Here is a 27370-nt window from a genome sequence, read left to right as displayed (position 1 = left end):
AAAGGGCTGCATACCCCCTGTAGTTAGTCTGGAGCCAGGACAGGGGAGGAAGGAAACATGTCTACTTCAATGGGAAACCTCCAGAAGCTTCTCCCACTACAAAGGAAGCACCTGGTATACATATTGGGACCTCAGATACCAACTCTTCTCTGGTGAACGTGTGGAGACCCTACCAGGAAGAAGGACTGCTGCGCGGCTGAAAGGACTGTCACTCTGCTGGGCTGCTGCCCTGCTGTTATACTTAATTGATGGACTGCTGCCCTCTTGCCTGAGTCGTAGGAATTTGGACCTGCACCTGAACCTAGGACTCACAGAGTGACTCAAAGGGCTAGTCTGCCGGCCTCCTGTTCATAGCCACAGAGACATAACAGGCTCCCAACCCCCTGAACCAGCACCCAGATCCAGCTGGAGCAAACCCCTGATCCCTAATGGTGCCCCTTAGGTCCCAGACCCTTGGTGTGGCCTCAGAGAGCCTGAATTGAGATTTTTCACCTCATTGTGAGCGCAAAGGGCCCGTTGGTGCCCAAACATTGTCACTAACACAGCCTGCCAACACAAAGTATTATCTTCCCGACCTTTCGCGCTGGAGCATCAGCCGCTTGCAGCGAGCACCACCGCAAAGAACTGGCTTGATCGTTCGTACAACAGGATCTTCACGCTCCATAAACACCCATCCACAATGCTAGGGCTGCTCTTTGCACTACATTTTTGACCATCTATGACACTTCCCTGCCCCTAACGGCTCCCACCATCGTGAACAGAACTCTATGCTCTGGACTGAGGAGGTAACTTTTCATTGGAACTAACCTGGTCTCTGTATTCGACCTGCTCACCATCGCAGTCGGTCTGAAGTTCTAACTTTCTCCCAGTCTTGCGTGACCAGACAGACGGTTCTACAGATTGGGTTTTTGTTGGTTTGGTCTTATTTGTTTGATAAAATATACTATATTTATCTAATCTGGTTTGGGATCCCTTTTGTGATGTGTGTTCATTTACACATTGCCTCTAAGTTAAGCCTGACTGCTCTGTGCCAAGCTACCCGAGAGTTGAGGACAGGTTAATTTAGGGCACGCTTGTGACTTCACCCTGACAAGTATTGTGGTTTCTGCTTGAAAAGGATTTCACCCCCTTCATCCCTAATTTCTTACACTGAGGTTTTACTCTACAGAGTACAAACTGTTTGCAATTTGAACACGCACCTTGATCTATTGACTGAACTTGGATGTTGGGACTGCAACATGTAAAGTGACATGTGTTCGAAGTGGGAGACCTGTTGCAAAGTTATGCCACTGTACATTCTGTTATTTAAGTACTCAGGTGTCATTATACATGCCAAGGTTTGTAGGGGTGGGTGTTCATTAGTTTTTGAATGTTTTGCTCTCTTAAATACAATAAAGATAATTAAGAAACAAAATGGCAATCAGACATGGGCTAATCAACATCCTTGGTAAAGGCATAGTCTGTAAGGATTACCTGATCAATGGTGCTGAAGGCTGATGTAATATCTGGAAGAATTAATGTCATCACTGACATTCACGTTTCATAGGTGTTTGTCTAAGACTGACAACAAGATGGGTCTGAAGCCACCCTGTATATAGTTGTAGATGTTATTTGACCCTATTAATTATAAATATTTGATCACACACCTCTCCCTACAAAATCTTACAGAATGTAAGAAAGTGACCTGTAGATACTTTAATCACCTGGATCCAGCATTCAATACTCACCTATTCCAAAAGAAAGTTCAAGAACTCCAGAAGGTTGAATGAAATAGATGGTATGTTAGCTAGTGAACATTTTAATACAGCACTTCAAAGCATCCAAAGCCATGGCTTTTGTCATTACCTACTGTGTAAAGCTGATACACAGGAATGATATGGAAACATATTTATGTCACAGCTTTTTAAAGGGATGAAAGTCTGACATAATGATGGAACCTAATAAAATCCATAAAGCCTTTGATATGGGTAGGCCTGTGAAAAATGTAAATTGTGCTGGAAAAATGTAAAAAGTTCCTCTATTCCTTTTTACGTGAAATTGGTGAAATGTTATTGTTATGGAACTATACTTAATATTTGCCCTCAGGAGAATGGTTCACATAACGAATGTTTGATAAGAGACATTTCTTACTTGAAGCCGTTGCCTGCTAGAATCCCCCATGACTGTGTTAGCAAACACATAGTTCATACTAAAATATAATTTGGTGTAATTGTCATAAATTTTCACAAGACAAAATGATGTGATTTCACAATTCCCTAGTCATTGGCCCTTGATTGTCAAGATTTCATCAAGGGGAAGGCAAGGGAAAACACACTGATATGAAAAGTATATGGATTTGTTTCAGGCACATATGAAATGCAGGAAAGGCCTGGACACTTTGGAAGGATAGCTCTTGGCGACTGGACCACAGACACACACAAGGTAAAAAAACAGATTGTTCCAGGTCAAGGCAGGTAATCCGAGAACATCTGCTGCAAGCCCTGATAGAAAAGACACAAGCTATCAGGATGGTGCCTGGCAACTTCTTGTGTTTTGTATGGCTCCCACTATTGCTAAGTTCAACCCCGTCTTGCATCCTACACTTATTTTTTAATTTTTTATTTATTAAGGAGTTTTATATAGCGCTAGCCTGACCCCAGGGTATCGGAGCGCTTCACAACAGTTTTTGAGAAAGATTCATTCAATAAGCAGTATTCTACATATAGGTTCAGCAGTCCAAGTGTGCTGAGCAGCATTGAGGTAGTACGTGAGTCCTGAGATAACCTCATAGAGTGCACTTTGTCTTGGGGTTGACACAATAAGGCAGGATTCTACATATAGGATTCGGAAGTCTAAGTGTGCTGAGCAGCATTAAGGTAGTCTGTGAATCCTGAGATAACCTCATAGAGTTCACGTTGTCTTGGGGTTGAACCAATTAAGGGGGGAGGAGCAGTTGGGGGATGAATAGCAGGGAGGAGGTGAGTCTTAGAGCTCAATGTCAGGAAGTGACGATGAGCAGGGAATAGCGTTTTGATGGCGGCTATCCATTCGGGAGTGAGCGGTTGAGGAAAAGGACTTTAAGTTTTTTGTTTTTTTTTTGTGAAGGACGAGATAGTCCTGATACCGACTGAGATGGTGTTCCAGATTTTGGGCGTGTTTCCAGCGAAGGACCGTGTGGCAATTTTTTGTTTGCGTGTTTTCATGGGGATGAGTAGTAGGGTGCTGAGCTCCTGAGGTTCCTTGTCTGACCAGCCCTCTTGAGTTTGGCAGCCAAATACTCAGGTTTTCCTGTGTGCAGGGCTTTGTGTGTGAGGCAGGCAGTTCTGTATCTGGCACGCAGTTCGATTGGGAGACATTTTAGTTCTCTGAGTGCTGGTGAGATGTGACCGTATTTCCTGATTCCAGTGACCATTCTAGCTGCTGCCTTGAGAGTAGTTTTGAGGGGTGCTAGGTGAGATTTTGTTGTACCAGTGAGGGTGTGATTCCCATAGTCGAGTCTGGATAGCACCAGTGATTGGGTGGCTTGTTTGAGGTCGTTGGATGGGATGAATGGTTTTATTTTGTTAAGTAACTTCAGGTTGACAAAGGCACTCTTTGCGGAGTTCTTGATGTGATTGGCCATGTCGAGTTTTGAGTCTAGGGTAATTCCTAACGATTAAACGGAGTGGGTCAGAGTGTGATTGCCGTTAAGAGCATCCAAAGCTTTTAGCCATTCTGAAATATGAGGGTTCTCCTCTTTGTTGGAGATGAGGAGTATTTCGGTTTTGTCTTGGTTGAGTTTTAAGTGGTTAAGCGACAGCCAATGTTGGATTTCTTTTAGAGTGACATTTAGTCTGTGAATGTCATCAATGGAGGAGGTTTCTAGATAGATGTGGGTGTCATCTGCATAGAGGTGGAAAGGGATGTTCGCATTTTTGAGTAGGGTGGTGAGGGGTTCCATGTATATGCTGAACATTTGAAGTGAGAGCACTGAACCTTGGGGGACGCCCCTGCTAAGAGGGTGTAGGTCGAAGGTAAAGTTTTTTTATTTTTATCCTTTGTGAGCGGCTGTGTAAGAAAGAGGAGAACCAGCGTAGGACCACCTCATCAGCTCCTACCCTTTCTTGTAAAGCCCTGATGAGAAGTTGGTGATCAACTGTGTCAAAGGCTGTCGATAGGTCGAGGAGAATGAGGAGGCAGCATTGGTCGGTATGGAGGGATTTGTGGATGTCGTCTGTGATGTTAAGGATCGTGGTCTCAGTGCTGTAGCCTTTTCTGAAACCCGATTGTTGGGGGTCAAGAAGGTTGATGTTATCCATGTGCTGAGTCACTTGTTGGAGGACGCATTTTTCAAGGATTTTGGATAGGAGGGGGAGATTGGAGACGGGTCTGAAGTTCTTCAGTTCCTTGGAGTCAATGCCTGTTTTTTTTTGTAGTGGCGGGACTTGGCCAACTTTGAGGTTTTCAGGTATGATGCTGGTTCTCAGGGAGCTGTTAATGATCTTGCACCATAAAGTGGCTTCTGGAGAGTCTCAGTTTTTTGGTCAGTTCGGTGGGAATCAGGTCAAGGACGTGAGAGGCTGGTTTGGAGGTGGAGATCAGTTTGAGGATCTCGGTTTCCGGGATGGGTTTGAAGGACTTCCAGGTTTTTTTGGGGTGCTTGGGTGAGCTATCTACTGTCACTGGAGGCAGGTTTTTGCAGACAGGGTTGACGTTGATGTCCAGTGAGAACTCAATCCTGGTGATTTTTTCTTTGAAGAAGTTGGCAAAGTTTTCACTGATGTGTTTTTTGTATTTCCTTCGGGCTGCTTTGAGTTGTTCGAGTAGGCTTGAGGAGGGGTTGCTCCTCCATAGTCTTTCTGTAGCTCTTAGCTGTCTTCTTTCGTTGTTAATGTCCATGTTGAACCAAGATCTGGATGGGATGTTCCTGTTTTTTTTTTAGTTTCAAGGGGGCTACTTGATCCAGAATGGATGTCATGTTTATGTTGTAGTGGGTGGTGAGTTCTGTTGTGGATAGATCGTCCGTGGAGGCAGTGAGGAGAGAGTTAACCCTTCCCTCTAGGTCAGTCAAGTTAATCTGGGTGAAGTTTCTAGTCCATTTCGGAGGGTCTTGGGTGGGGGGTTTAGGTGTGATAGGCTAAGTGAGGTGGAAAAGGATTAAGTGGTGGTCGGACCAGTCCACGGGCAGGGTGCGGTCTATCATGACAGTTCCATGCTGGGCGATAATGGTGTCTAGGATTGCTCCTTTGTTGCCGGTTTCCTTTAAGCAGTGTTGGGTAAGGTTGTTGCTGTGAAGCAGCTCCTTCAGCTTCTGGATTAGCAGTACACTTTTACTGTTTACTCCCTACCTGGTTTGTGTTCCCAGTTCCATTGTTGCTGTTATTGTTATATGTATTTTTGTCTCCTGCCCATAGTGTACCTAGAACTTACCTATCACACCTCCTCAGCTAGGTTGTTGTCTCCTTACACTCTGGGTGCTTCTGGTAACCATGGTGTTTCCTAGTTCCTATGATAGTCTTCACCAAAATATCTTCAGAAGTACTCAATGAGTCCACTCAGCCTTCTATTTGTTTTTTCTAAAATTGATAATCTGGGTAGCACGTAATAACCTTTCAGCTCTTCATTGTCATAGGTTTTGTCCAGCCCCAGAAGTCATTCTCCTATATCATGCATTGTATGTTATTCACTGTGCAAGTGTTGTAGGTTCACCTGTGGGGCCCTACAGTAGACATGTTGTGTTCTCTCTCTTACGTACCTTACCATGAACCCCTTTTTTCCGTGTTTAAAATCTATTCTGAAGGCTAGTCCACTATACAGCCTCTTGAGACGTCCTTCATGGTCTTTAATGCATTATCACCTGAATCTTGTGTCCTCAACTTCCATGTGGGAAAGGGGGCAACCCTGACAGTTTTCAGGAAGTCATATGGGCTGAGGCTTGGATGTTAAACAACTTCAGGCTATGGCGAAAACAATTAATAAAATTCAAAGAAAATTGAAGGTGGCACGGAAAGTTCAGCGCATTTTACTAAATACTCTCAATCAACTTTTATCATCAACCTCTAATGTGTCCCCTCAACTACTTCATCGATAGGAGGGAGAAATACAAGTGGGCAGACAACAGGTCAGACTTTCCCGGTATCTTATTCTGTCCCAGGTTCTGTCAATTTAGCATCTCCTGAAAAGTTATGGGTGACCTGAGGAAATTCCAAAAGGTTGCTTTTTTTATATTGTGCACCTTTTTCCTATGGATTAAGCGAAGATGAGAAGATACAAACAGATTTACTCCACCTCTATAGGAAGTACGATTGTCCCATTGGCCTTGTCTTTGGAGTAGTTGTTCTCCATGGCAGAATTTATCTCTTAACCTTTAAGGGAACTCAAGTGTGTCAAGTATAACTAGAGGAGAACTTGAAGAGACATATTTGTCAGGCATTCAATATCTCATGCTGGGGCTCTAATATGCTTCATCCCATAAACCAATAGGACCTATGTACATTGCGTTGACTACCATGAATGAAATAACAGCGTTATTAGTGACCGGTATCTTTTGCCCCTGATCTTGGCATTGATGGACCAGATCAAGACTGATAAAGCCTTCTCCAAACTGGATCAGTGAGGTGCATATATTTTGGCACTGATTCAAGAAGGAGATAAATGGGAAACAGCATATATCACCAGATATGGCCATTCTTAGCATTTTGTCATGCTTTTTTGGTTTGTGCAATGCCCCCATGGATATCCTGGATCAATTTGTGGTCCTCTAATTAGGTGGCATCTTAGTTTTTTCAAATTCTGTAAAAGAACATGAAATTGATGTAAGAGAGGTTCTGTCCCATCCAAGAAAAAAATATTGTTTGGGAAATTACAGAAATGTGATTTAAAAAAATGTCAGTTTTGTGGGGTTCATAACCTCCAAACAAGGCATAAAAATGTATCCCAGTAAAGTCAGGCAAGTACTAATTAGGTCGGCACCAAGTATTGTCAAAGTTATCCAAAAATGTCTGTTATTCGCTAACTTGTACAGACAGATTATTCCAAATTTTTCAAAGACAAAAGCAGTTGTCATGTTTCAGTGGGGATCGGAACAGGGAGCATACTTCAAGCAATTAAAGGACTTGTTCAATAGGCAATCAAAATACAACATCTTGATAGTGATCACCCTGTCATCATTCATACCGATGCTTCTAGCTATTCCCTGGGGGCCATGCTGTTGCAGAAACATTCAGAGACTTAAAGGTTACACCCCTTTGCCTTTTTCTCTTGAACGCTCTCTACGACTGACAGAAATTATTGTTATTTGGATATTTATAAAGCGCAACATTCGCTCCGGAAGGAGCATCTTGGCGCTGAGCATGCGTATAGGGAATAAGCGGTGAAAAGATCTAGATGGCTGCTAGCACATAGGTATCTGATTGCTGATAGACCCAGGTCTTCAGTTGTTTCCTAAAGGGGCATTCAGACTCGATCAGTCTAAGATTTACAGGTAGATTATTCCAAGCTCTTGCTGCTGGGACTGTGAACGTTTTTCCGCCCCTAGTTTTGTATTTATGCCTCGGGATCTTAACAAGATTGGCCCCTGAGGATCGCAGACATCGTACAGGATCATAGCGAATAAAACGTTTAACAAGGTATTTGGGACCTATATTTTTCAAAGATTTAAAAGCTGTGAGCAAGAGTTTGAAAAGAATTCTCTTATGCAGTGGCAACCAGTGTAGAGAATTTAATGCAGTTGAGGCTGAAGATTTCCTAGGGAGTTTTAACACTAACCGTGCCGCCGCGTGCTGTACACTTTGCAACTTCTTCAAAGTGGACTTTTTTACCCCTGCCATCAACCCATTGCAATTATCGAGTCGGGAGAGTATTAGTGCAACCACGACCGATTTCCTGGAGGCAGTGGGGAGGAAGTCAAAAAATTTCTTTAAAGATTTGATAAGGCCAAAGCAGCAGCCAGCCGTGATCCTAACATGATCATCAAATGATAAGGTAGCATCAAATTGCACGCCTAGGTTGCGAGCAGAAGACACAGCACTGGGCGGGGCCTCAGAGTCTTTAGGCCACCAATCCCTCGGGCAGAAAGGTAGGTCCTGACCCAATGGTATAATTTCGGTTTTCCCACTGTTGCACTTCAAGTGGTTTTTGTTTAACCACTGAAATACCTCAGTGAGACAATTCCGAAAACGCAATTCTGTATCCGTGCGGTTTTTGTCTATGGAGACGACCAATTGAGTGTCGTCGGCATATGACGTAACAAGGATCCCGTGTGACTCTATCACAGCGAGGAGGGGTGCCATATAGATGTTAAAAAGAAGTGGACTTAATATGGATCCCTGCGGTACTCCGGATGTAATAGTTTTTTCGCTGGATAGGTAGTGACCCAAAGATACAGACTGGGACCTATTGGACAGGAAAGATTTGACCCATGCCAAAGCTGTATCTGTCACACCAATCTCTCGCAGCCTGTCATTCAAGATGACATGAGAGATGGTGTCAAAAGCTGCTGTTAGATCGAGCAGGATGAGGACGGCCTGCTTTCCCTCATCCTGCAGGAACTTGATGGAGTCAGAGAGTTCTACCAGAGCCGTTTCAGTGGAGTGGCCGGAGCGAAACCCAGATTGTTGGGGATGCAAGATGTTGTGGTTCTCCACAAATGCTTTTAGCTCCGAATGCACCATCCGTTCAGTGATCTTTCCTAGAACAGGCAGGAGTGAAATGGGGCGCATATTGGTCAGATCCGTTGGCGATTTATTCTGCTTTTTCATAAGAGGTTTTACGATAGCCTTTTTCCAAATTACACCTTTTATGATCGGAAGTTACTAGCTATTAAGGATGCTTTCAATCAATGCTAGTATATCTAAAAGGGGCCAAACATAAGGTAACAATCTGGACTGATTATAAGAATTTAGGATTTGTGAAACCTATCAGATATAGTAATGCTAGGCATGTCAGATGAACTTTCTTTTGCTCTAGATTTCACTATGGGGTATCCTATCATCCAGGAAAAGGCATGGGAAGGCTGATGCTCTTTCTTGTTCAGTTGAAATGCAAGAAGAAACTGAATGGGAGATTCTGGTGTTCCAATCATCAGGAATTAGTGGGGGCACATGTTTTCAATAGATCAGAGATGGCAGAAACTACATTAGATGAGAAAGGATGGTTAAATCAAGCACCAAGTCAGCAAGTTAAGAGACAAGGTCTGTTGTTCCATGAAAATTTAATTGCTGTTCTAGAGAATAAGCATCAAAGACTAATTTTTCCATGTGCCCAGGACTCCCAGGTAGCAGGCCATATAGGGGTTACCAAGACTTTTGAGTTTGCTCAATTAAAGTTTTGGTGACCTACAGTTTGGAAGGATGTCAAAGCAAGTAGTGTTTGTGCACAAGTTAAGAGTGAAAATCGGAGGCCAGTTGAAGACCCTTGCCCACGTCTTTCTGTCCTTTTGCAAACATTCCAATGGACTTTGATGTTGACTTGCCCCTATCTCACTCATACACCACGGTGATAGTTGTGGTTGATTATTTAACTAAACAGTTGTCACTTAGGCTGTTACCCAAATTCCCAGAGTTAGCTGACAATTTATGGAATGGGATTGTTAGGCAGCGGATCACAATTAAGTGTGGGCGGTGAACTCTGCTCTGCCTGTGGATTTTTGCCACTCCGTGCTACGCTTGGGAGTGAGAAGTTCAGTAAAATGCTTGGTCTACACTCCAGTGGAGCGGAGTTTACTGGCGCGCCTGCTTTGACCCCTACTTAATAGTATTATCTGCCACCATTTTAGGATGGTCGCCTTTCTTTACATGAAAGTCTGCTAGATGATGTCTTCCTGACTCGTGACATGGGTTGCAACTTGTTGCTTTGGTTACAGAGCTGGGACTGGAGGGTGGCTTGCGCATGCATGCTTTTTAGGCTAGGTATTTCAATCTTGGAAACTTCAGGTCTGATGACAATCTGTGATTCAGCACTCTGCAGCAGGTTGTGAAAGATTAGTCATCGGTGAGCAAGCTATTAGAAACAAGTACTTTCTTGAATATTTTAATTTCGTTCTTGGAGGTGCTTCCGTAGGATAAGAGAGGTACTCCCCCACCTTACTAAACATTATAGACACCTCACTAAACATTATAGACATGGGCATGAGGCCTCAGTGCATGTCCGGTGGCAGTGCCATGGCACAGCCCTCATGCAGCAGTGTCGCTGAGTGCCTGGTGCACAAGGGTCCTTGGAGCAGTAGTGGCCTTGGTGCTCCTGACAAAGGGTGGGTGAAGCCTGGATCTCTGCATCTCGTGCCTTGCATCAGTAGGTGCGGTAGTGTGGCTGCCCGTGTGGGCCAAGTCTCCCTTGGTGCCCAGTGAGGATTGGGCCCGTGTGGGCATCTCCAGTGCCATGGCACAGAGGAGGGTAACAATGGCACCTCTGTTCTGGTTTTTATGGGTGCCAGAAGCAGCACCGGGCGTCAGCGGATCTACAGTCAAGGGTGCCAAGGGTGTTTTTAGCACAATTACAAATGCAAAACTTTGTTTGCTTTACATCTCGTTACAGTGTTCAACATTAAATAGCTCAACCCTGTCATCTAGTGGTGAAAAGTCGTAATTTCGATGTTTGCCGCCCTTTAATTGAGATTATTTATTTATTTGATTGAGTGTTAGCATTGCAAAATAGAACTTTGCCTGCTAGGTTAGCTTCATGGAATTTGAAAGAGCTTTTTGGAACTTTGCTGAATTCCGCTAAGTAGAAATCCTTGAGCTCTGCCCAGGCCTAATCACAGTTCATAGCCAAATGCTGGAATACATTGCTGCAATCTTTAGGCACAGTAAATAATAAGCTCACCAGTTACCATCCTCAAAAAGATGGGCAGACAGAAGGGCTGAACCAATCCCTGGAACAGTGTTTGCAATGCTTTGTGATGGAGAATCCAAAGGACTCTGCATCTTGGGGGTCCCTAGAGAAATTGGCATACAATTAATGGTGTCTTCAGTTGATCATCCTTTTGTTGGATCTCAGGTTTTACGTAAGGTTATAACCTTCCACATTTTCTATTTCTTCAGTGCCCTCTGTGACATCTCTACTTAAAAAGCTTTACCACACACACACACAGATTGGGTAATTCAAATCTTTTAAAAACGAAGAAGGATTACAAGAAATATCTTAACCATCACAGAAGGAATACCCTTAGTTACAAAGTGGCGGATACATGATAGCTCTTTACATCACACCCATCCATTCCAGTGTCTGACCCAAGTTTACCCCCAGAGTTGTGGGGCCCTTTAAGATCACACAGCTGATAAGAACTTCTGCCTTATGTTTAGCCTTGATAACAGATGAAAGCTAGATCCAGAAGTATAAATATATTTAGGGTAAAGGCATCCACATCAACACCACTACAGCACCACCATCAAAGCACCAACACCAGTTTATCTAGATGAGTCACCGGAATATGAAGCTGTAGCTAGCCATGACTCAAGAATATACACAGTACCCTGCAGTATCTTATAGCATGGAAGGGGAATGATATTCAGAAAGGTGTTAGGAGTAGAATCATTTGTTAATTCCCCAGGATTAGTAAATGCATTTCAAGTAGCTCATCCTTACGAAGAAAAGAAAAGGCAAGAAGGCAGAGTCATTTCAGGGGAGGAGGTACTATCATCAAGGGGAAGACAAGGAAAAGCACACTGGTGATAAAATATACAGTTTTATTTAATAAAATATGGGAAAGAACTGGAAACCAATGAAGACCATTTAACACACACAAGGTCATGAACAGACAATTCTCGGTCAGGGCAGGTGAAGTAAGAACATAGGTGACTATAAAAAGGATAAACTAGGAGGATGGTGCTAGCAACCTCACTGTGTTGAATGGCTCCCACTCTTGCTAAATTCGGCCCATATTGTGTCCTGCACCTTTATTGCTTTTTCTCTAGCTGCTTCAAGTTCCTCAGTTCACTTGCTGCTGTTATTGTTATATCCATGCTTTTGTATTCTGTTCCCAGTGAACTTAGGATTTATGTGTTACACTACCTTAGATAGGCTACATGTCTTCTTACCCCCTTGGTGATTCTGGGTTTCCAGTGCTTCCTTGTACCTACGGGATTTGTCATAGCAATAGCTTCAGAAGTGTTTGTGAGTCCGCTGAGACTTTTATTTGTTCTCATATTTATGATTTGACTGTCATGTAATATACTCTGTGCAATTCATTGTCATAAGGCTTTATCTAGCCTCAGTAGCCGATCTTCTATGTTAGCCACAGTGCAAGTGTCAAGGGGTCTCTTGTGGTGTCCTCCAACATATGTATTGTGTTCCCTCTTTCAATTACTTTACCCTAAAACCTCTTTTTCCCAGCTTCAAACCCATTATGGAGGTTTGTCCACCTACACAGCTTCTCTAGACATCCTTACAGGGAGATCTGAATTCTATGACCTCTACTTCATTGCAGGAATGGGTGCAACCCAGGCATTGGTGCGCTATTTGAGATAATGCATGAAACTAGCTTTAGAGAGCTCTCTGAGCAGGGAGAACTTTGTTTGCTCAGTTCCTAACTATTTAGAAGATTATCTTATTTAAAATTCTATGTACGCTTTGCTTTTACTACTATGCCCTCTGTCCGGGATCCATGTTATTAATATAGTAGTGCCAAATTTTAGTGTTGTTGAGTGCAATTAAAGTTGCAACTGAATTCTTAAATAAGCGGATCCCTGATTTTATTTGAATATGGGGTAGTGGTATTGTACCTTATCCATACATTCTTACCATGACAAGTTTATGTTGTTGTGAAAGACTTGTCAAACCTCTTAATAATAATTTCCAGTCAGGATTTCGGAATGACTAGCAAACACGAAAATAACACCCAATGGAAATTCATTATAAATTACCAATGATTTAGAACTACTGTGACTATTTCATAAAATTTGATTGGCTTCATTATTTAACAGTTTAATGCAACCAGTCCTAAATATTGTAATATTTCATATCTAGTTGGAGAGCTTGATGCCGGCAGTATTACTGTTAAAAAACAAATACAAAATAAAAATAATAAGTGAAATGATACTACTGGTAATGACTCAGAATTACATTCCAGTCCACTATTTTTATTCCCACTGTGAACCTTGTGGTTGATGTCAGCTGGATCAAAATCAGTCTAAGTCCTGTAGAAACCGCCCAGCTTGATTTGCCTGGAAAGAGCTCCTCTAGACAGGATTACAAGCAAGCACAGAATGGTTTTGTCTTGTTGGGTTTCATGAGTGAGAGGCAATGGCTTAGTATATGTATCTGGGCAGTGCCTAGGCTGAGCTTAGGGCATCTTGTTTAGAAAAATGAAAAACTGTTTGGCCGATCGCTTGAGTTAATCACTGTGATTGGTAATTACTTGGGTGACATTGCAAACCATTGTTTTTTGTATCTTTTATCACGTTAGCTGAACAGGATTTAACCAGGAAAGTCAATGTTTTCAGCTTAACAGCCATTTTGTACATTTGATCAGGGCTTAAGACTACAAATAGAGATAAAAGTAGATTTTTTGGGCAGTTGGTGTACCCAAATACACCTCTGACTTTTCTGCTACCTCCACCAAGGTCTTGATCACTTCGCACTCAAAGAAGGACATCAGGGCCCAGATTTATTAACATTTGGTGCAATGCAGCAAGACAACTTGCTGCACTGCGTCACATGGAAAGAGCAAGAATGCGCCATACTTTCCTACTCTCACTGTGCGCAGGTGCACTGAGTGCTGCCTTGCGCCAATGCAGTCATCTTTGCGCCATGGTGCAAGTGTGCCTGCTTTACAGGAAGGATTGTTTTTGTGCATGAAGGGACATCTTCCTGCACAAAAACAACCCTTAAAGGCATTTTCATCTGTTTATGCGTGCTGCAGAATGTGGCACACGTGCAAAGATGGAATAACAAACAGAAATAAATATATTTCTCCTCGTTACACCTCTGATGGGATGGCTATTATTTTGATGCATTCCCAGGTTTACTATGCTTAGTAAACCTGGGACTACTCTACAGTCCATGGGTGGATGCATAGAAACGCCCACACTGTACCCATGGAACTCCGTCCCAAAGCAGAGTAACGCAAGACAGCAACTTTCACTGCCTTGGTAACTCTACATTTACTAAGCCACGCAGGGCCATGCAAGGTGGCTGAGTAAATCTGACTTAAGGGCTTATGCTGCCTTGCGTCGCCTTGTGTGATGCAAGGGCAACGTAAGTCCATAGTAAAACTGGGCCCTGGTTTTTGCAGCTTTGATCAGTGGTTCTTTTTTTCCCCATCTGATTGATGCACGCTGGGAACATGAGCCAGGACAGATACTCTAGGGGTGAAGTTAATATGGTCGCACCTGCCTTGTCCTAGGTTCAGGCAGGCAGCGGCTTGGAGGATGGCCTGAAGGAGAAGAGGCTTGAGAGCCAAATAATGTTGTTTATGAAAGCTGTATTGGAGTAAAACACAGTCCTCGTACCTTGAATAGAATTTCAGTGGTCATGGTGTAGCCGTGGGTTATAATGGGTTCTTCTTCAGGTGGTTTTCCCTTCCAGCAGTCCAGTTCCACGCAGCGGCATCCAGAAAGGAGTGTCTGTCGGTACATCTCAGGAGAGGAAATTCCAGAAAACTGGCCAGCTAGATTGGTGTGGTAAGAGGTGAGATAGGAAAGACACAGAGGTTACTAATTATGACCAATGTACAAAAAAAATTATCTTTTGTGCTTAAAAGCTTCAAATATTTGAACAAATACGTCACCATAGGACATCCAGAGAGACCTTCTAGAACTAAGCTAATGTAGGGTGTCTGAAAAATAAATCTAGTTAGCCTCCCATTGTTTTACCAAGCTGTTTGGACATTTTACTGCACTCAATGCACTGGACTGCTTTTGATGTGGTAGACGCTCACATCAGGGATAGGGTGTGTCAGTCAAACATTGACTCGTTTTTCAAATATCAGGTGGAGCAGCTCTAGGAGACATTGAGATCTCCGGGTTTTTAGAAAGTATCATAGTTTGGACCACCACTCATCATAAAGATAGAACCTAACCTCTGACAAACCAGGGCAGTGGTCTTGTATGTACTCTGGGAGAGTGGTAGCAAACTAGGCGAGGCATTGAAGTGTAATAAAAACCGGACTGACACTGTCTGCATTACATGACAGTACAATGTGTAAACTAGTACAATAATGTGGAAGGAGGCATAGCAATATGTGTTTTTTATTCTGTGTGCACTGGCATCATCACATTATCTGTAACCTACAGAGTGACTCTACTATCTGAGGGTATAATCCAGATAGCTCAGTAATCTGAAGGTTACAGGTAACCTGCATCAGTCCTAGCACTTTGAGCATCATCTCTGATACCTTGATCACCCATCTTGTACAGTGAAGAGCCCTAGGCATAGAGAAGATTGCTAAGGCTGGGCTGGCACCTGAAAGCAGCCCTAGAAAAGTTTTTCTCCCTTCCTCCCCATTCTCTGATCTCTCTCTTCTCTCTCTCCACTCCACCCCACCTGCTGTAATCATCTGAGGAAGCTGGAGTAAGTGACAGAGGCTCCTGCAGGAGGCTCCCAACCTAAAACCAGCCTCAAAAGGCTCCACGGGGGAAATGCCTGGTAGAAAGAAAAGCGGGCAGTCCGGGCCTGACATCAGTTCTCTGTAGAATAAGCAGGGCTGACCTAATTTTAGCACTTGCAATTCCCTCTCACAGGCTGGCAGAGCAGTATTTTGCAAATCTGAGCAGCACCTCTGGCCCTTTGCAATTATTAGTGACAATTTATTTGAGACCTTTTAGAATTGTTGAGCAGTACTCATTAACACAATGGCTACATCCTAAAATACTTGAACAATACCCAGGAATACACTGGAAGCTCCACTGCATCTGATTTGGCAACAATATAACTAATAAAAAGCAATAATTCTGATAGTATCTGACTTTCTTTCATGGCTGTTTCAAGGGTAACTGAATGGCACAGTAAAAGTAATGGACATTGTGTCCTGGCACACTATTTATTTTTCCTGCCGTATAATTCTTTATGGACATTATTTTCATGTAACAGGTGGGAGCTTCTTCTCATGTGACACTAATAGACGCATGCTTTGTATCCAGTTTCTGCTGTTAGGTACACTGTGCCCTTCTAGGCACATTCTCGAATCTGCTTCTTTTATTTTTGACAAGCTCTACATAACTGCCTTAATTCATTAGTTCTCCTTCAGAATTTCCTGTAAAACCTTTTGATGATACGTTCCAAAAAATGTCCTGTTGGTCAGAAGGTATGTCACCAGATCCCTTTGGCTGAACTCACTTTCTTCTTTGGCTCACTCAGTGTGAGGTTTTGCCAAGAACAATTTTGCTTCCCTATCTGGCCCTTTTCATGTTTACACTGTCACATAAGGTATACTGTCTCATAAAGCATGCCAATCTAGCTGGCACATCAATAGACAGGATTTGACAGAAATGGCAGCCAGAAAAGGAAACATCTCATCTTTAACAATGGAAGCCGACGGGTTTTTGTGAAGCCATAATTGTTCATTTACATGCAGGCTCTTGGTTCTAATATGAAGGTTCATAAAGAAGCTTCGGAATATCCTGATGAGCAGTTAGCGTCTTTGGAAATCTATACTGTTTATAACCATCAGAGTCGTGATTTATTGTCGGTATCTCCACAGTAGCCATATATCTGACAGACTGCTCATTGCCTGACCCTAAAATGGCGACAGTATGAAGACACTACAATCACCTTCCATTGCCTGACCTCAAAATGGCGGAACCCCTAAGACAACCTGATTATCCTCACCCTCACTAGTTATTCCTCGAGAGCTGCCAACCAATTATCCTCATCCTCGCTAGATATTCTTTCGAGAGCTACCAACCAGGCTCTTACGCTAATAATGCGCTCTCCCGTGATACTGACACATTACAATTCAGTTTCCCGCACGGTGGGCAGCCCACTCTGGTGCATAACTGTCCCTATTGGTCCTTGAGTAGCCCACCCGAGCCAGCATGGGAAGCCCTGGCCTATCTGCTATGGGGGTAAACTCTTACACTCTGGTCTACCCCCCAACCTCTCCAAAACCACTACAAAATCCTTCAAGCACTCCACCCTGAAAAGGCACCCTGAGACATTGATCTCTGACCTACGTTACAGCGCGGACAACTGCACAGTCATTAATGACCTCATCTTCTACTCTAGAAGAACCTCTGCCTGGAGCAAAACCTTTGCCCACCTCCTCAATGTAAGTGCAACAAAGAACATTCCATACGGCACTAAGCTAACAATAGCACCCTCTCCTACCCTGCGAGCTGACCTCACCATCACTCTTTACAAAAATGGCATTGTCTTGATCCAAGCCTCAATCAAAAACCTGGATAAATTTGCAGACCTTTTTACCCTCCTCAGAAACCACATGCACAACACTGGCAGGGTAACCAACTCCCTCTCCGATGAGATCTCATCCAGCCTATCCAGCGTAGTTAGCCACTCACAAACCCCTCTAAGGTCTTCCAACACAGTCCCCCCTAACCACTCCAGCACGGAACCCGGGCTTGCCAACAGACCCCCAAACCTTTGGTCCCCCCCACTAGCCCCCCAAGTAGACTATGCCACCAGTACGCCCCCAAAGACCTACGATACAGGTCGTGCTCACCCTTCCAGTCCTCAACCCAACCCGCAAAGGGGCTCCAGCGTAGATCCAATGACCTACAACGCAGGCCATACTAGTCCTTCCTCCCTATCACCTATACATGCCGACAGAACGACTCCCGAACCACTGCCCCCCGACCTCTAACGCCTCAACCTGATAGGGACATGGTTTCCCTGCACTTCAGAGCTGTCAAACTAACCCAGAGCATTCATATTTCCATCTTGGAACTAATGAACCTCCTTCACCTCGCTGAACTCTCCCTCGCCAAACTCCACCCCCCGCATTTGACAGAGCTCCCTAAACAACCTCTTCCGCTAGCCTTGAGACATCTTCGCCCTCATAAGCAACCATGCCACTTCCCAGAAGAAGAAACCCTTGCTCTTGTCCTCTCCTACAACTCTACCCTTGCCACTCCAAGCCCACTAAACCTCACTGAAATGGAAATCCGTGCCATCCTCAGGGACTACAACTCTACCCCAGCTACCCCTTATCCTTTCTACGTGAATGCCGAACATGCCATCCGCATGGTCACTATCAACCCTGTTGCAGGGATTCTGCTTATACACAGAACTATGCGTAGAACCCCAGGACCTAAGTGAGTTGTGGTGTACCAGAAACTCACCTCAGAACCCAGAACCCAGTATCCGGCTAGCATAAGTGTCCCATTCGTTATCCGAGATTTAGCTCGGAGGTCCCAATGAAAAGACAACCCAGAACACGCGACTCAGTACATACTCAGGAATGGTGGGAATCGGAAATACCTGTTCGTATATTATTCTCACATCAGTCCACAACAAGAATCAACAGAGACACGGTGAAAATAAAAAGAGTTTATTTTTATAGACCACGTGTCCTAATATGCAGTACTTTGGCTAATACAAGCAGACAAATGATTAAAATCAAAACCATCAACATAGTTACAATTCCATAGAATATAAAAGGGGTGATCATGTTATAATGACAGTGGATACTACCACTTTCCCTTTACTAAGAAGCTAATATTATTATTAGTCTAACAGAAGGTCTCTTAGGCTTGAATAGGGGACCCCATACCTCAAAGATCAGCTTAGTGAAATCACATCACAGGAGCATCAGGAGTCTTCTCGCAGGAAGGCTCGTCTTCGGTCTGAATAATAAACATGATGTCCGTGATATTTAAAAGCACCAACTTTCAGGTATGTGCAGCTGCTCGTGTGTAATGACTAAATAGTGGGTCGATCAACCTAGAGTGGAAAACATGCATTGTCTAACAACACAGACTGTTTGTCACATCGTGTGCAGACCAAGGTCGCTTCGCAGAGCTCGGGATGGTAACAACAGATTGCTCTCGTGTGAGGCAAAACTCGAGTCAGCAGTTCGTTTAAGCAATAACATGTGAACGCAGTGTCGTGTGCAAAAGCAGCAAGATGGCTTTCTAACTTCTGACGTGGTTATGCTAACTTAACAATGTATGTACGTATTAAGGGAGTCCTTACTACATGCCCCCTTGATCGAAGCACTACTTAGTATGCAAGAAAAGAGAGAACGCAGAGTTCAAGCGCGACAGAGCAGAACAAGGCGTATCCAATTTAAAAAGAACTGGTCAGTTCAGGCAAAGTTCGAACAGGAAAAAAAACCAAAAAATGGATAGAAAAAACAAAAAACCTCAAACGTGCCGTGGGAGGTGAAAAATGAAAAAACGCCTCACCGGGCAGAAGTGCAGACGTATAGGGACAGTTCAAGACACGTGAGGAAAACACAGTGGACAAAAGTTCACTCAATCCATGAAAGTATATGCAGCATATGTGGCCACTGCTTCCAGCAGAAAATCATTGGCACGGCCACTGAAGGTTTCAGCCATCCAGTTAAGTAAAGAAAAGGAACATACGTGTTCTTCCATCAGCGGAGCCTCTAGCACCATCAGAGGGCAACCAGCGTGTACTTCCAAGTAACTCATATCCAAGAAGTCATATGCCGCTCTCACGACGTCCCAATTACCCAGGATACCATGCGCCGCACCGCAGGCCATAATCCGAACACCAGAACAGGCAGACTCGTGAGACTCTAAGGGCCTCCTCAGTCGATCAAAAACCTGGTCCGGAGACACCATGTTGGTTAAGCACAAATCCATAGGCCATTCAAAGGGACAATCTAGGCAGTGGAAGACAGGTTGCACGCAGGTGAAGTAGGAATACCGGAAGGATAATCCATATGCCAGGCTCAAAGTCGCCAACGGCAGGACACCATAGTAATCAAGCATCCTGTCACGAAGAAGCTGCAGACGGGACAGGCTGACGTGTGGCACAGAAAGAGCATCCATTCCGCAAGATGAAAAGTAAAAGTAGCACACCTGCCACTAGAGCCAGAATTAACGGGACACCTCCAAAGACGCTGGAGAAAATAGAATGAAAAAATGCCGGAATCACACCAAAAATAGTTTGGAAAGAGGTCACGAGGCCCGAGCCCACAAGTTTAAAAAAATGAGCCAGGCCAGTCGTGGACGAGGCATTGAAAATTGTTTGGATCAAAGCTCCAAAATGCAGGGGGAGGTCAGTATTCAAAAGCGCCTGTACCTCGGTGCGCGTATTTGCTACGTGAAGGACAAATGTTTCCCGGGAGGAAGTCAATGGCACCTCCTTTTGGGACAATAGCGCTCTTATTCTGCTCATCTTGTCGAACTCTGCTTTCAAGGTTGGAATTGAAGGCCAGATAGAAGCATCCAGCCTCCCATGCGGGGGTGGAAACAGGACGTTATTGCAGCAGACAACCCTCTGTGTTACAGTTACTATATACGGGATCCCTACTAACATCCCGCAGCAAGCTTCATTGTTTAAAATTAAATAACTACCGTTTGCAAGCAGCGTGAAAGATGGCGTAATCACTGGTACCGGGATACCTTTGAGGACGCAGGCCAAATTCGGAGCGTGTACATTACAAGCACCGTGCAATTGAATGTGCCTACACACAACAGAATGATCAGGTGACGTTGTACATTCTTCACCCTTCAGATAAACCTCAGTACCGTCCCTTGTACATCTATACGTAAAGGGGAGGGACCAGACTTCATGTATGAAAGCGGTACCCAGCTGTTCATATCTACCCAGAGCATAGTGTTTCATACAAGAGGTAAACTTAAAAAGCGCAAACGGTAGACTTATCAATCCGTGTAATAGCCACACAGCGGAGTCGACTTCCGCAACAGAAAAAGGTAACGGCTCCAATTTCTCAATATGGAGCAAACGAATTCGATTTATGCAGGAAGTGATTGCCATAATGTTGAAAACAATACTGTTCCGCATAATTAGCCGCATTTTCATACAAATCCTCAGCATCAAAGGCGGCATAATATTTCAAATCTGAAAACAGTGCTTCAATGGCGTGTACATCCCAATCATCAGAACGTATGTTCTGTTTAACTACATCACCCATAGAAACACGAAATACATTAGGCACATTAATGACCTCTGTAGGCCCATGAATTTGAAATTTAACTGCATCCCATGCGATTCCATCCATGACGGGCCAGGCAGTAATATTCACAAAAGTCTGGTCCCTTTTCATGATGTGCGATGAGGAGTGGGGAACCAAAGTTCCATTGATAAGTCTAATTGTCGATCTCTCTTTGAGATAATGGCCATCCACCAAACGGAAGAAAACTACAACAAATCCAATGGACATAAACAAAAAAATACCAAAAAGCATCACCCAGATGTATGTCCAAGGAGCTATCAAAAAATGTTTCTTAAACCAGCTCACAAAAACAGCAATGTTTGGTGGGGGAGTTGAGGGCAAAGAGTTAGTGTCAAAGGAAAAACGGGACTGGCCAAGTGCTGTAGATTGTAAAACAGGCGAAGGTCCACGTGTAGGATAAGCGTACTCAGTCTCATCGGGCAAACCACCGGCCGGTGGTATCAGCAAGGGATCAGTAACTGAATGCATCTCGATTGCAACATCAGACAAGGTGGTAGAAGCAGGAACCATCATTGAATTTCTTTGCATTGTCTGGCATGAAATTGCCGGAGTCATACTAAGAAGTATCGGCCACTCGCTGAAGTTTGACATTGTCAATAGAGATGTACCTGTTTTCTTTGCGACCAGGAAGTGGAGGTAAAATGACTGTTCTTGTACCCTGCACTCCAAGCACTGGAACTGGTGCACGAAAAGAGGGGCCGAACTCCTTCTTGTTCTCCACCTTCTCACGGACCAGATCACCAACTCGGGGTAGCCAGCCGACTACCGGAATCTGAACCTCAGCTTCAGACGTGGAGGGCAAATGTTCTTTCGAAAGAGAGTCTCTGGCTTCTTGTAGAGTCTGCAAAACAGCACAGTGATCATCTACGTCAAAGGGTGCGGTCGACGCCGCAATGTCTAGACCATCAAGGTCTGGAACAAACATTCTGATTCCGAAGAGCATCATGTACGGGGTCCGCCCACCCAGAGACCTTCTAGGGAGATTATTTAGTGCACGTTGGACGTTATACAAATGGGCTAGCCAGTTTCGGCCTGTGCCTAAAACACGTGCTGTCAATGATTGCTTTAAGTCACGGTTCATTCGCTCCACCACACTATTACCCTGAGGTCGGTAGGGAGACGAAAATTTGACTAGGACCCCCAAAGTTTTCATAGCCTCCTTGTAAGCCTTAGAGGCGAACGCAGGGCCCTGATCAGAATGGAAGGTACCACACGCAAAAGTTCCCACAAAGACACGCAAATCCCTGATGACAGTCCGCGAGTCAGCACTCCTTTGTGGCCATACCCATAGAAAACGTGTGCACGAATCCACTGCAACCAAGATGTACTTGTACGCAGTATCAGAAGAAAAAGGACCGCAGTGATCTAAATAAACACAACCAAATGGCTTATTAGAGATGTACAGCTGTGTCAGTGGTGGGCGCGCAACAGTAGAAGGTTTAATCTGTTGGCAAATGTCACAATCAAGAACATAAGCGCGCGCTTGTTTATATAAACCAAACCACCAGTAACGTTGTTGTAGCAGAGATATTGTAGCTGACACACCGGCGTGGGCTGACGCCAACCCCTCGTGCGCAGCCAAGATCAGTGCTGGTCTGCAGTCCGCGTTGGGAATTATTCTATCACCAACGTCGTTAATCCTCACTAATGGGACGTTATCAGGACTTAAATGATAAATATACCGAGAGGGAAAACCCTTCGGGTAATCTCCTCCCTTCTCTGTAGCAGCAATAGCTGCCAAGATGTCATCATCAATCTTACTTTTGGATCTTGTAACTGCTGCCACTAAGTATGTAGCCACTGCTGTTTTCGCTGCCTCGTCAGCTAAGCTGTTGCCGACAGCATGGACACCAAGCCGCTGGTGACCAAGAGTGTGAATAACACTTACGAGAGGGAGACGTTCTTTAAAGTCTGCCACTCGAACCCAAAGCGTTTTATGCTTAATTGTGCTACCTTTAGTGTCGCGGTAATCATTCTGAGACCAGAAGTGTAAATTGTCATTGTAGGACTGGACACAGTAGAAGGAGTCACTCACTATAAGAGTAGTGACTCGGGGATCAGCAAACTCCAGTGCAAGCACCAGAGCCCGGAGCTCCGCCAATTGCGCGGTACAATCACCCAATGACTGCGTATGCACTGCATCAGATTGGAATTCACCATTTACGAATGTACCTACGACAATTGCGCAAGCCGCAGAATAAGCGTGCTTCGATCCAATTGCGGGTTGCGCAGACCCGTCAGTGTATATGACACAATGGTATTCTTCGAGCGGGCGCAAAGACAGAGGTGCCGGATGAACGAATTCATACTGCAAGTACTCTTGAGTCTGTAACGAGGCATCAAAGATGTAAGTGACGTCTGGCGACGTCAGTGTTGAAGCCCATTGTATCCACCGTGGATGCAAAGCTTTAGAATTGGGTACACTTGCTTTAGTCACTGCCTCTAAAGCAGGATATGGATTTACAACCAGAATCTGTTTCCCATGCGACAGTGCGCGTTCCTTGAGGATCGCCATCTGCACAGCAGTCAGAACTTTTTCGACCGTGGAAAAACGTAATTCAGCAGGGGTGTACAAGTGGGATTTGTACGCAATGGGGACTGTGTCGCCCTCATTAAACGTCAAATACGTGAACCCCACGGCGCCCGGTACTATTCTGATTACCAGGTTAGTGCGGTTATCACGTGTCAGCAAGTATTGTGAAGCAAGAAGGTCAGCCTGTAAAGACTGTAAAATTGCAGAGTGTTCTAGCTGCCAGCTAGATTTCGAAAACGAAGGCTGTACCAAGGCGTAAAGCGGCTTGATACGCTGGGCATAATCAGGAATGTACGTACGGCCGAAATTCAGAAAACCCAGCAGAGATTGTAATTTCTTCAGTGTCGTAGGAGCACTTAAGCGTGCACACTTTTCCAGAAAGTGGGGGGCTAACCCCTTACCTTCATTGTTGAGCTCGTAGCCCAAAAACAACACCGTATATTCTGCGATGTGTGACTTCGCAAAATTGAATTTGTAGCCATAGTCAGCAAAACTCACGATAATATTGTCAACCCGAGACAGATGCGGCATCAGCTCATCATCCGTAAGATAGATATCGTCAACATAGGAGTATGCTTCGGGGTCTATTCTTTCTAAAAGAGAAACCACGCGAGCAGAAAAGACGCCAGGGCTATTTTTGTAACCCATGGCTAATCTTGTAAACTGTTTTTGTTTTCCGCCTGAAGTAAACGCTGTCCACTGGCTACTCAGTGTGGACAGGTTGTGGCTAAAAAAGCCATTGGAAATGTCAAGTGTCGTTTTAAATCTTTTACGCACGAGACTGTCGACCAAAGCCGAGCTATGTGTATTTTGTACCGCGCAGGTCCGGCAATGGGAGTTTAGGTGCCGGTAATCCAAAACTAAACGGTACGAGCCGTCAGGCTTCGTTACAGTGAATAAAGGGTTATTCATAGGGGACACACATGTTTCAATAACACCCTGATATTCCAATTGTTCAAGGATTGCCGCGACGTGGGGTCTCGCTTCACGACGCATAGGATATTGAGGTTGAGGCTGGGGCATAGACCGCAATGGAATCTCATGGCAGGGGGACAATCTGTCCCATCCCACCTGAGTACGATACACCGCCGGCGCAAGCGCAAGCGCCCACTCCTCAGCATACACTTCAGCTTGGTCCTTAGGCACTGTGTGCGCAAAGGACGGGAGGATTACTTCCTCCCCTCTAGGAGCCTCTAAAATGAAAGCTGGGGGCCAATCTGCCTCCGCTAGGAGGATATCATAGGTGGTGGTCAGATTATCCCAAAAAATCCCTTTTATTGTACGTTGTATGTCACCCTCTATTAATAAGACTATTTCATAAAGTCTGTCAGGGGGAGCCACTCTGGTGTCAGCTGTTTCCACAGTAACCGATATATCAGTTGCTGTCACCGCCAGAAATGGACGCAGAGCTTGACGGACTATGGTAATTTCCGCTGCGCTGTCCAGGAGCGTCAGCGCCCATGTCCGGTTCCGAAGCTGTGTCCGCACTATCTGAGGCATACCTTGCCGTCAGAGCCGCCACTTTCTTCTTCTGAAACGGGGGTCTTTGTCGTGCAAATTCGTCCTGCTTGCCTTTACCCTCAGTCTGTCGGGGCTGGTCACGCTGTTGTGGAGCACCCCGACCTTTGCCACCGCCTCCGCCACCGGACTGTGTAGCCGATGTTTCCTGTGAAGAACGAGGAGAGCGCTGTTCAGAAACCTGAAATCTATCAGGAGACTTTATAGCAGCACGATCGCGCAGATCATAAGTGCGTTCACTACTAGACTGTATGGGAGAGGCAGGCCGAGAGCCCTGTTTCTGTTGCTGCTGCTTTCCCTGTTGTTTAACCTGCCATTTTTGTTTAGGAAAAAAGGGCCGTTCGTCCTTACCAGACGTTTCTGCCTTACCCTGCTGTTTTAGATCGGGATTCTTTATTACAGGCTTAACTCCTAAAGAGCTACGACCCAAATCCCGATATGCCTCTGCGATTATTTTCGCAAATTCCTGCGGTTTGTCCTCCTCAGCAACTCGTTTCAGTTCATTACGAACCTGGAAATGCAAAGCATCACCCTTCAGGTTACCAATTATCATGGTAGCCACCAGGTCAAATTGCCCGAGGAGCCGCATCCCTAACTCTATCGCAGACTCCGCACCATGGTTCTCTTGAACTCTTTTGATAACGGAGGGCAGCTGCAACATAGACGGAGTGCCAAAGCACTGCGCGAACGTCGCTGCAAAGACCTTGCCCCAATTTACACAATCATCTATGTGGGGGACCAAGTCTTTAGGCAAACTAATGGTGAGGATCCTGTGTTTCTCCACAGGAGTAGTATTCGGGTAAACCGCTTCTATTTGGTCAAATTTTTCAGCAAGCCAAAAGGGGAAATCATCCCTAGTTTGGGGGCGCTTGCCCATAACAGAATTAACCATAACAGGACTAATGACCACCGCGTGATGATCAGTAGGCTGTCCCGCAACAGCAGGTGCCCCCGCCTGCATATTGCGCGACACATACTGCACTAACGCCCTATATACCGTAATGAGGGCAGTGTGTAGTACACGCAACTCAGCCACCGTCATCGTGAGGTAACGGGGATGAGGCGTAAATCCGGCTAGTACCGGCCAAGTGGCCCCTGCAATTGATAAAGGGCCCATTCTCGGCGGTATAACCACATGGGGAAGGGCGCCATTAAACCAAATATGGTGCTGCCAAGCAGATATTGGTATTTCCTGTGTCCTATACGGCGTATAGTTCGCCGGCACTGCAGCGGCAGTGTAAGAATGAAAGGTGTCATCATCCCCCACCGCTGGAATCGTCACCCAAGAGTAGAACAACTCATAGGGATGAGCCGCATCGGCTCCCACTACAAAGATGACGTTCATACCAGTGTCCGGTACCCCATACTGCGTCAAATGACGTTTCACAGCCGCACGGCTGTGCGCCGCAATCTCCACCGACATTAGGACAACACACACGTGAAACTATCAGTAGCACAAGGGTTCAATAACCTTTTTAATTATCAAGCTTGAAAGAACCTATATCAATAGACCTAGGTAGGATTTAAATCCGTCAGACTTGTTATCCGGAAACAAGAATGAGGGTGTTGTGGACAAACGCGAGCACTACTAAGGCGTTTCAACTCATAGACCAAACGTTAGGTGCGCCATGTTGCAGGGATTCTGCTTATACACAGAACTATGCGTAGAACCCCAGGACCTCAGTGAGTTGTGGTGTACCAGAAACTCACCTCAGAACCCAGAACCCAGTATCCGGCTAGCATAAGTGTCCCATTCGTTATCCGAGATTTAGCTCGGAGGTCCCAATGAAAAGACAACCCAGAACACGCGACTCAGTACATACTCAGGAATGGTGGGAATCGGAAATACCTGTTCGTATATTATTCTCACATCAGTCCACAACAAGAATCAACAGAGACACGGTGAAAATAAAAGAGTTTATTTTTATAGACCACGTGTCCTAATATGCAGTACTTTGGCTAATACAAGCAGACAAATGATTAAAATCAAAACCATCAACATAGTTACAATTCCATAGAATATAAAAGGGGTGATCATGTTAAAATGACAGTGGATACTACCACTTTCCCTTTACTAAGAAGCTAATATTATTATTAGTCTAACAGAAGGTCTCTTAGGCTTGAATAGGGGACCCCATACCTCAAAGATCAGCTTAGTGAAATCACATCACAGGAGCATCAGGAGTCTTCTCGCAGGAAGGCTCGTCTTCGGTCTGAATAATAAACATGATGTCCGTGATATTTAAAAGCACCAACTTTCAGGTATGTGCAGCTGCTCGTGTGTTATGACTAAATAGTGG

General features: G+C 44.7%; 1 protein-coding gene across 1 annotated transcript in view; it reads right to left on the bottom strand.

The window, feature by feature from the left end:
- Positions 1 to 27370, bottom strand: part of PLCB2 (phospholipase C beta 2) — a 573513-nt gene that overhangs the window by 272701 nt on the left and 273442 nt on the right. The window contains exon 11 of the mRNA XM_085626894.1: positions 14406 to 14563. Coding sequence (XP_085483020.1) covers positions 14406 to 14563 — 158 coding nt within the window. The remainder of the gene's footprint in view (positions 1 to 14405; positions 14564 to 27370) is intronic.

The sequence above is a fragment of the Triturus cristatus genome, chromosome 9 (assembly GCF_964204655.1).
Source record: "Triturus cristatus chromosome 9, aTriCri1.1, whole genome shotgun sequence".
Taxonomy (NCBI): Eukaryota; Metazoa; Chordata; class Amphibia; order Caudata; family Salamandridae; genus Triturus; species Triturus cristatus.
Note: the sequence above shows the minus strand (reverse complement) of the source record. Positions and strands in the feature narration are given on the sequence as shown.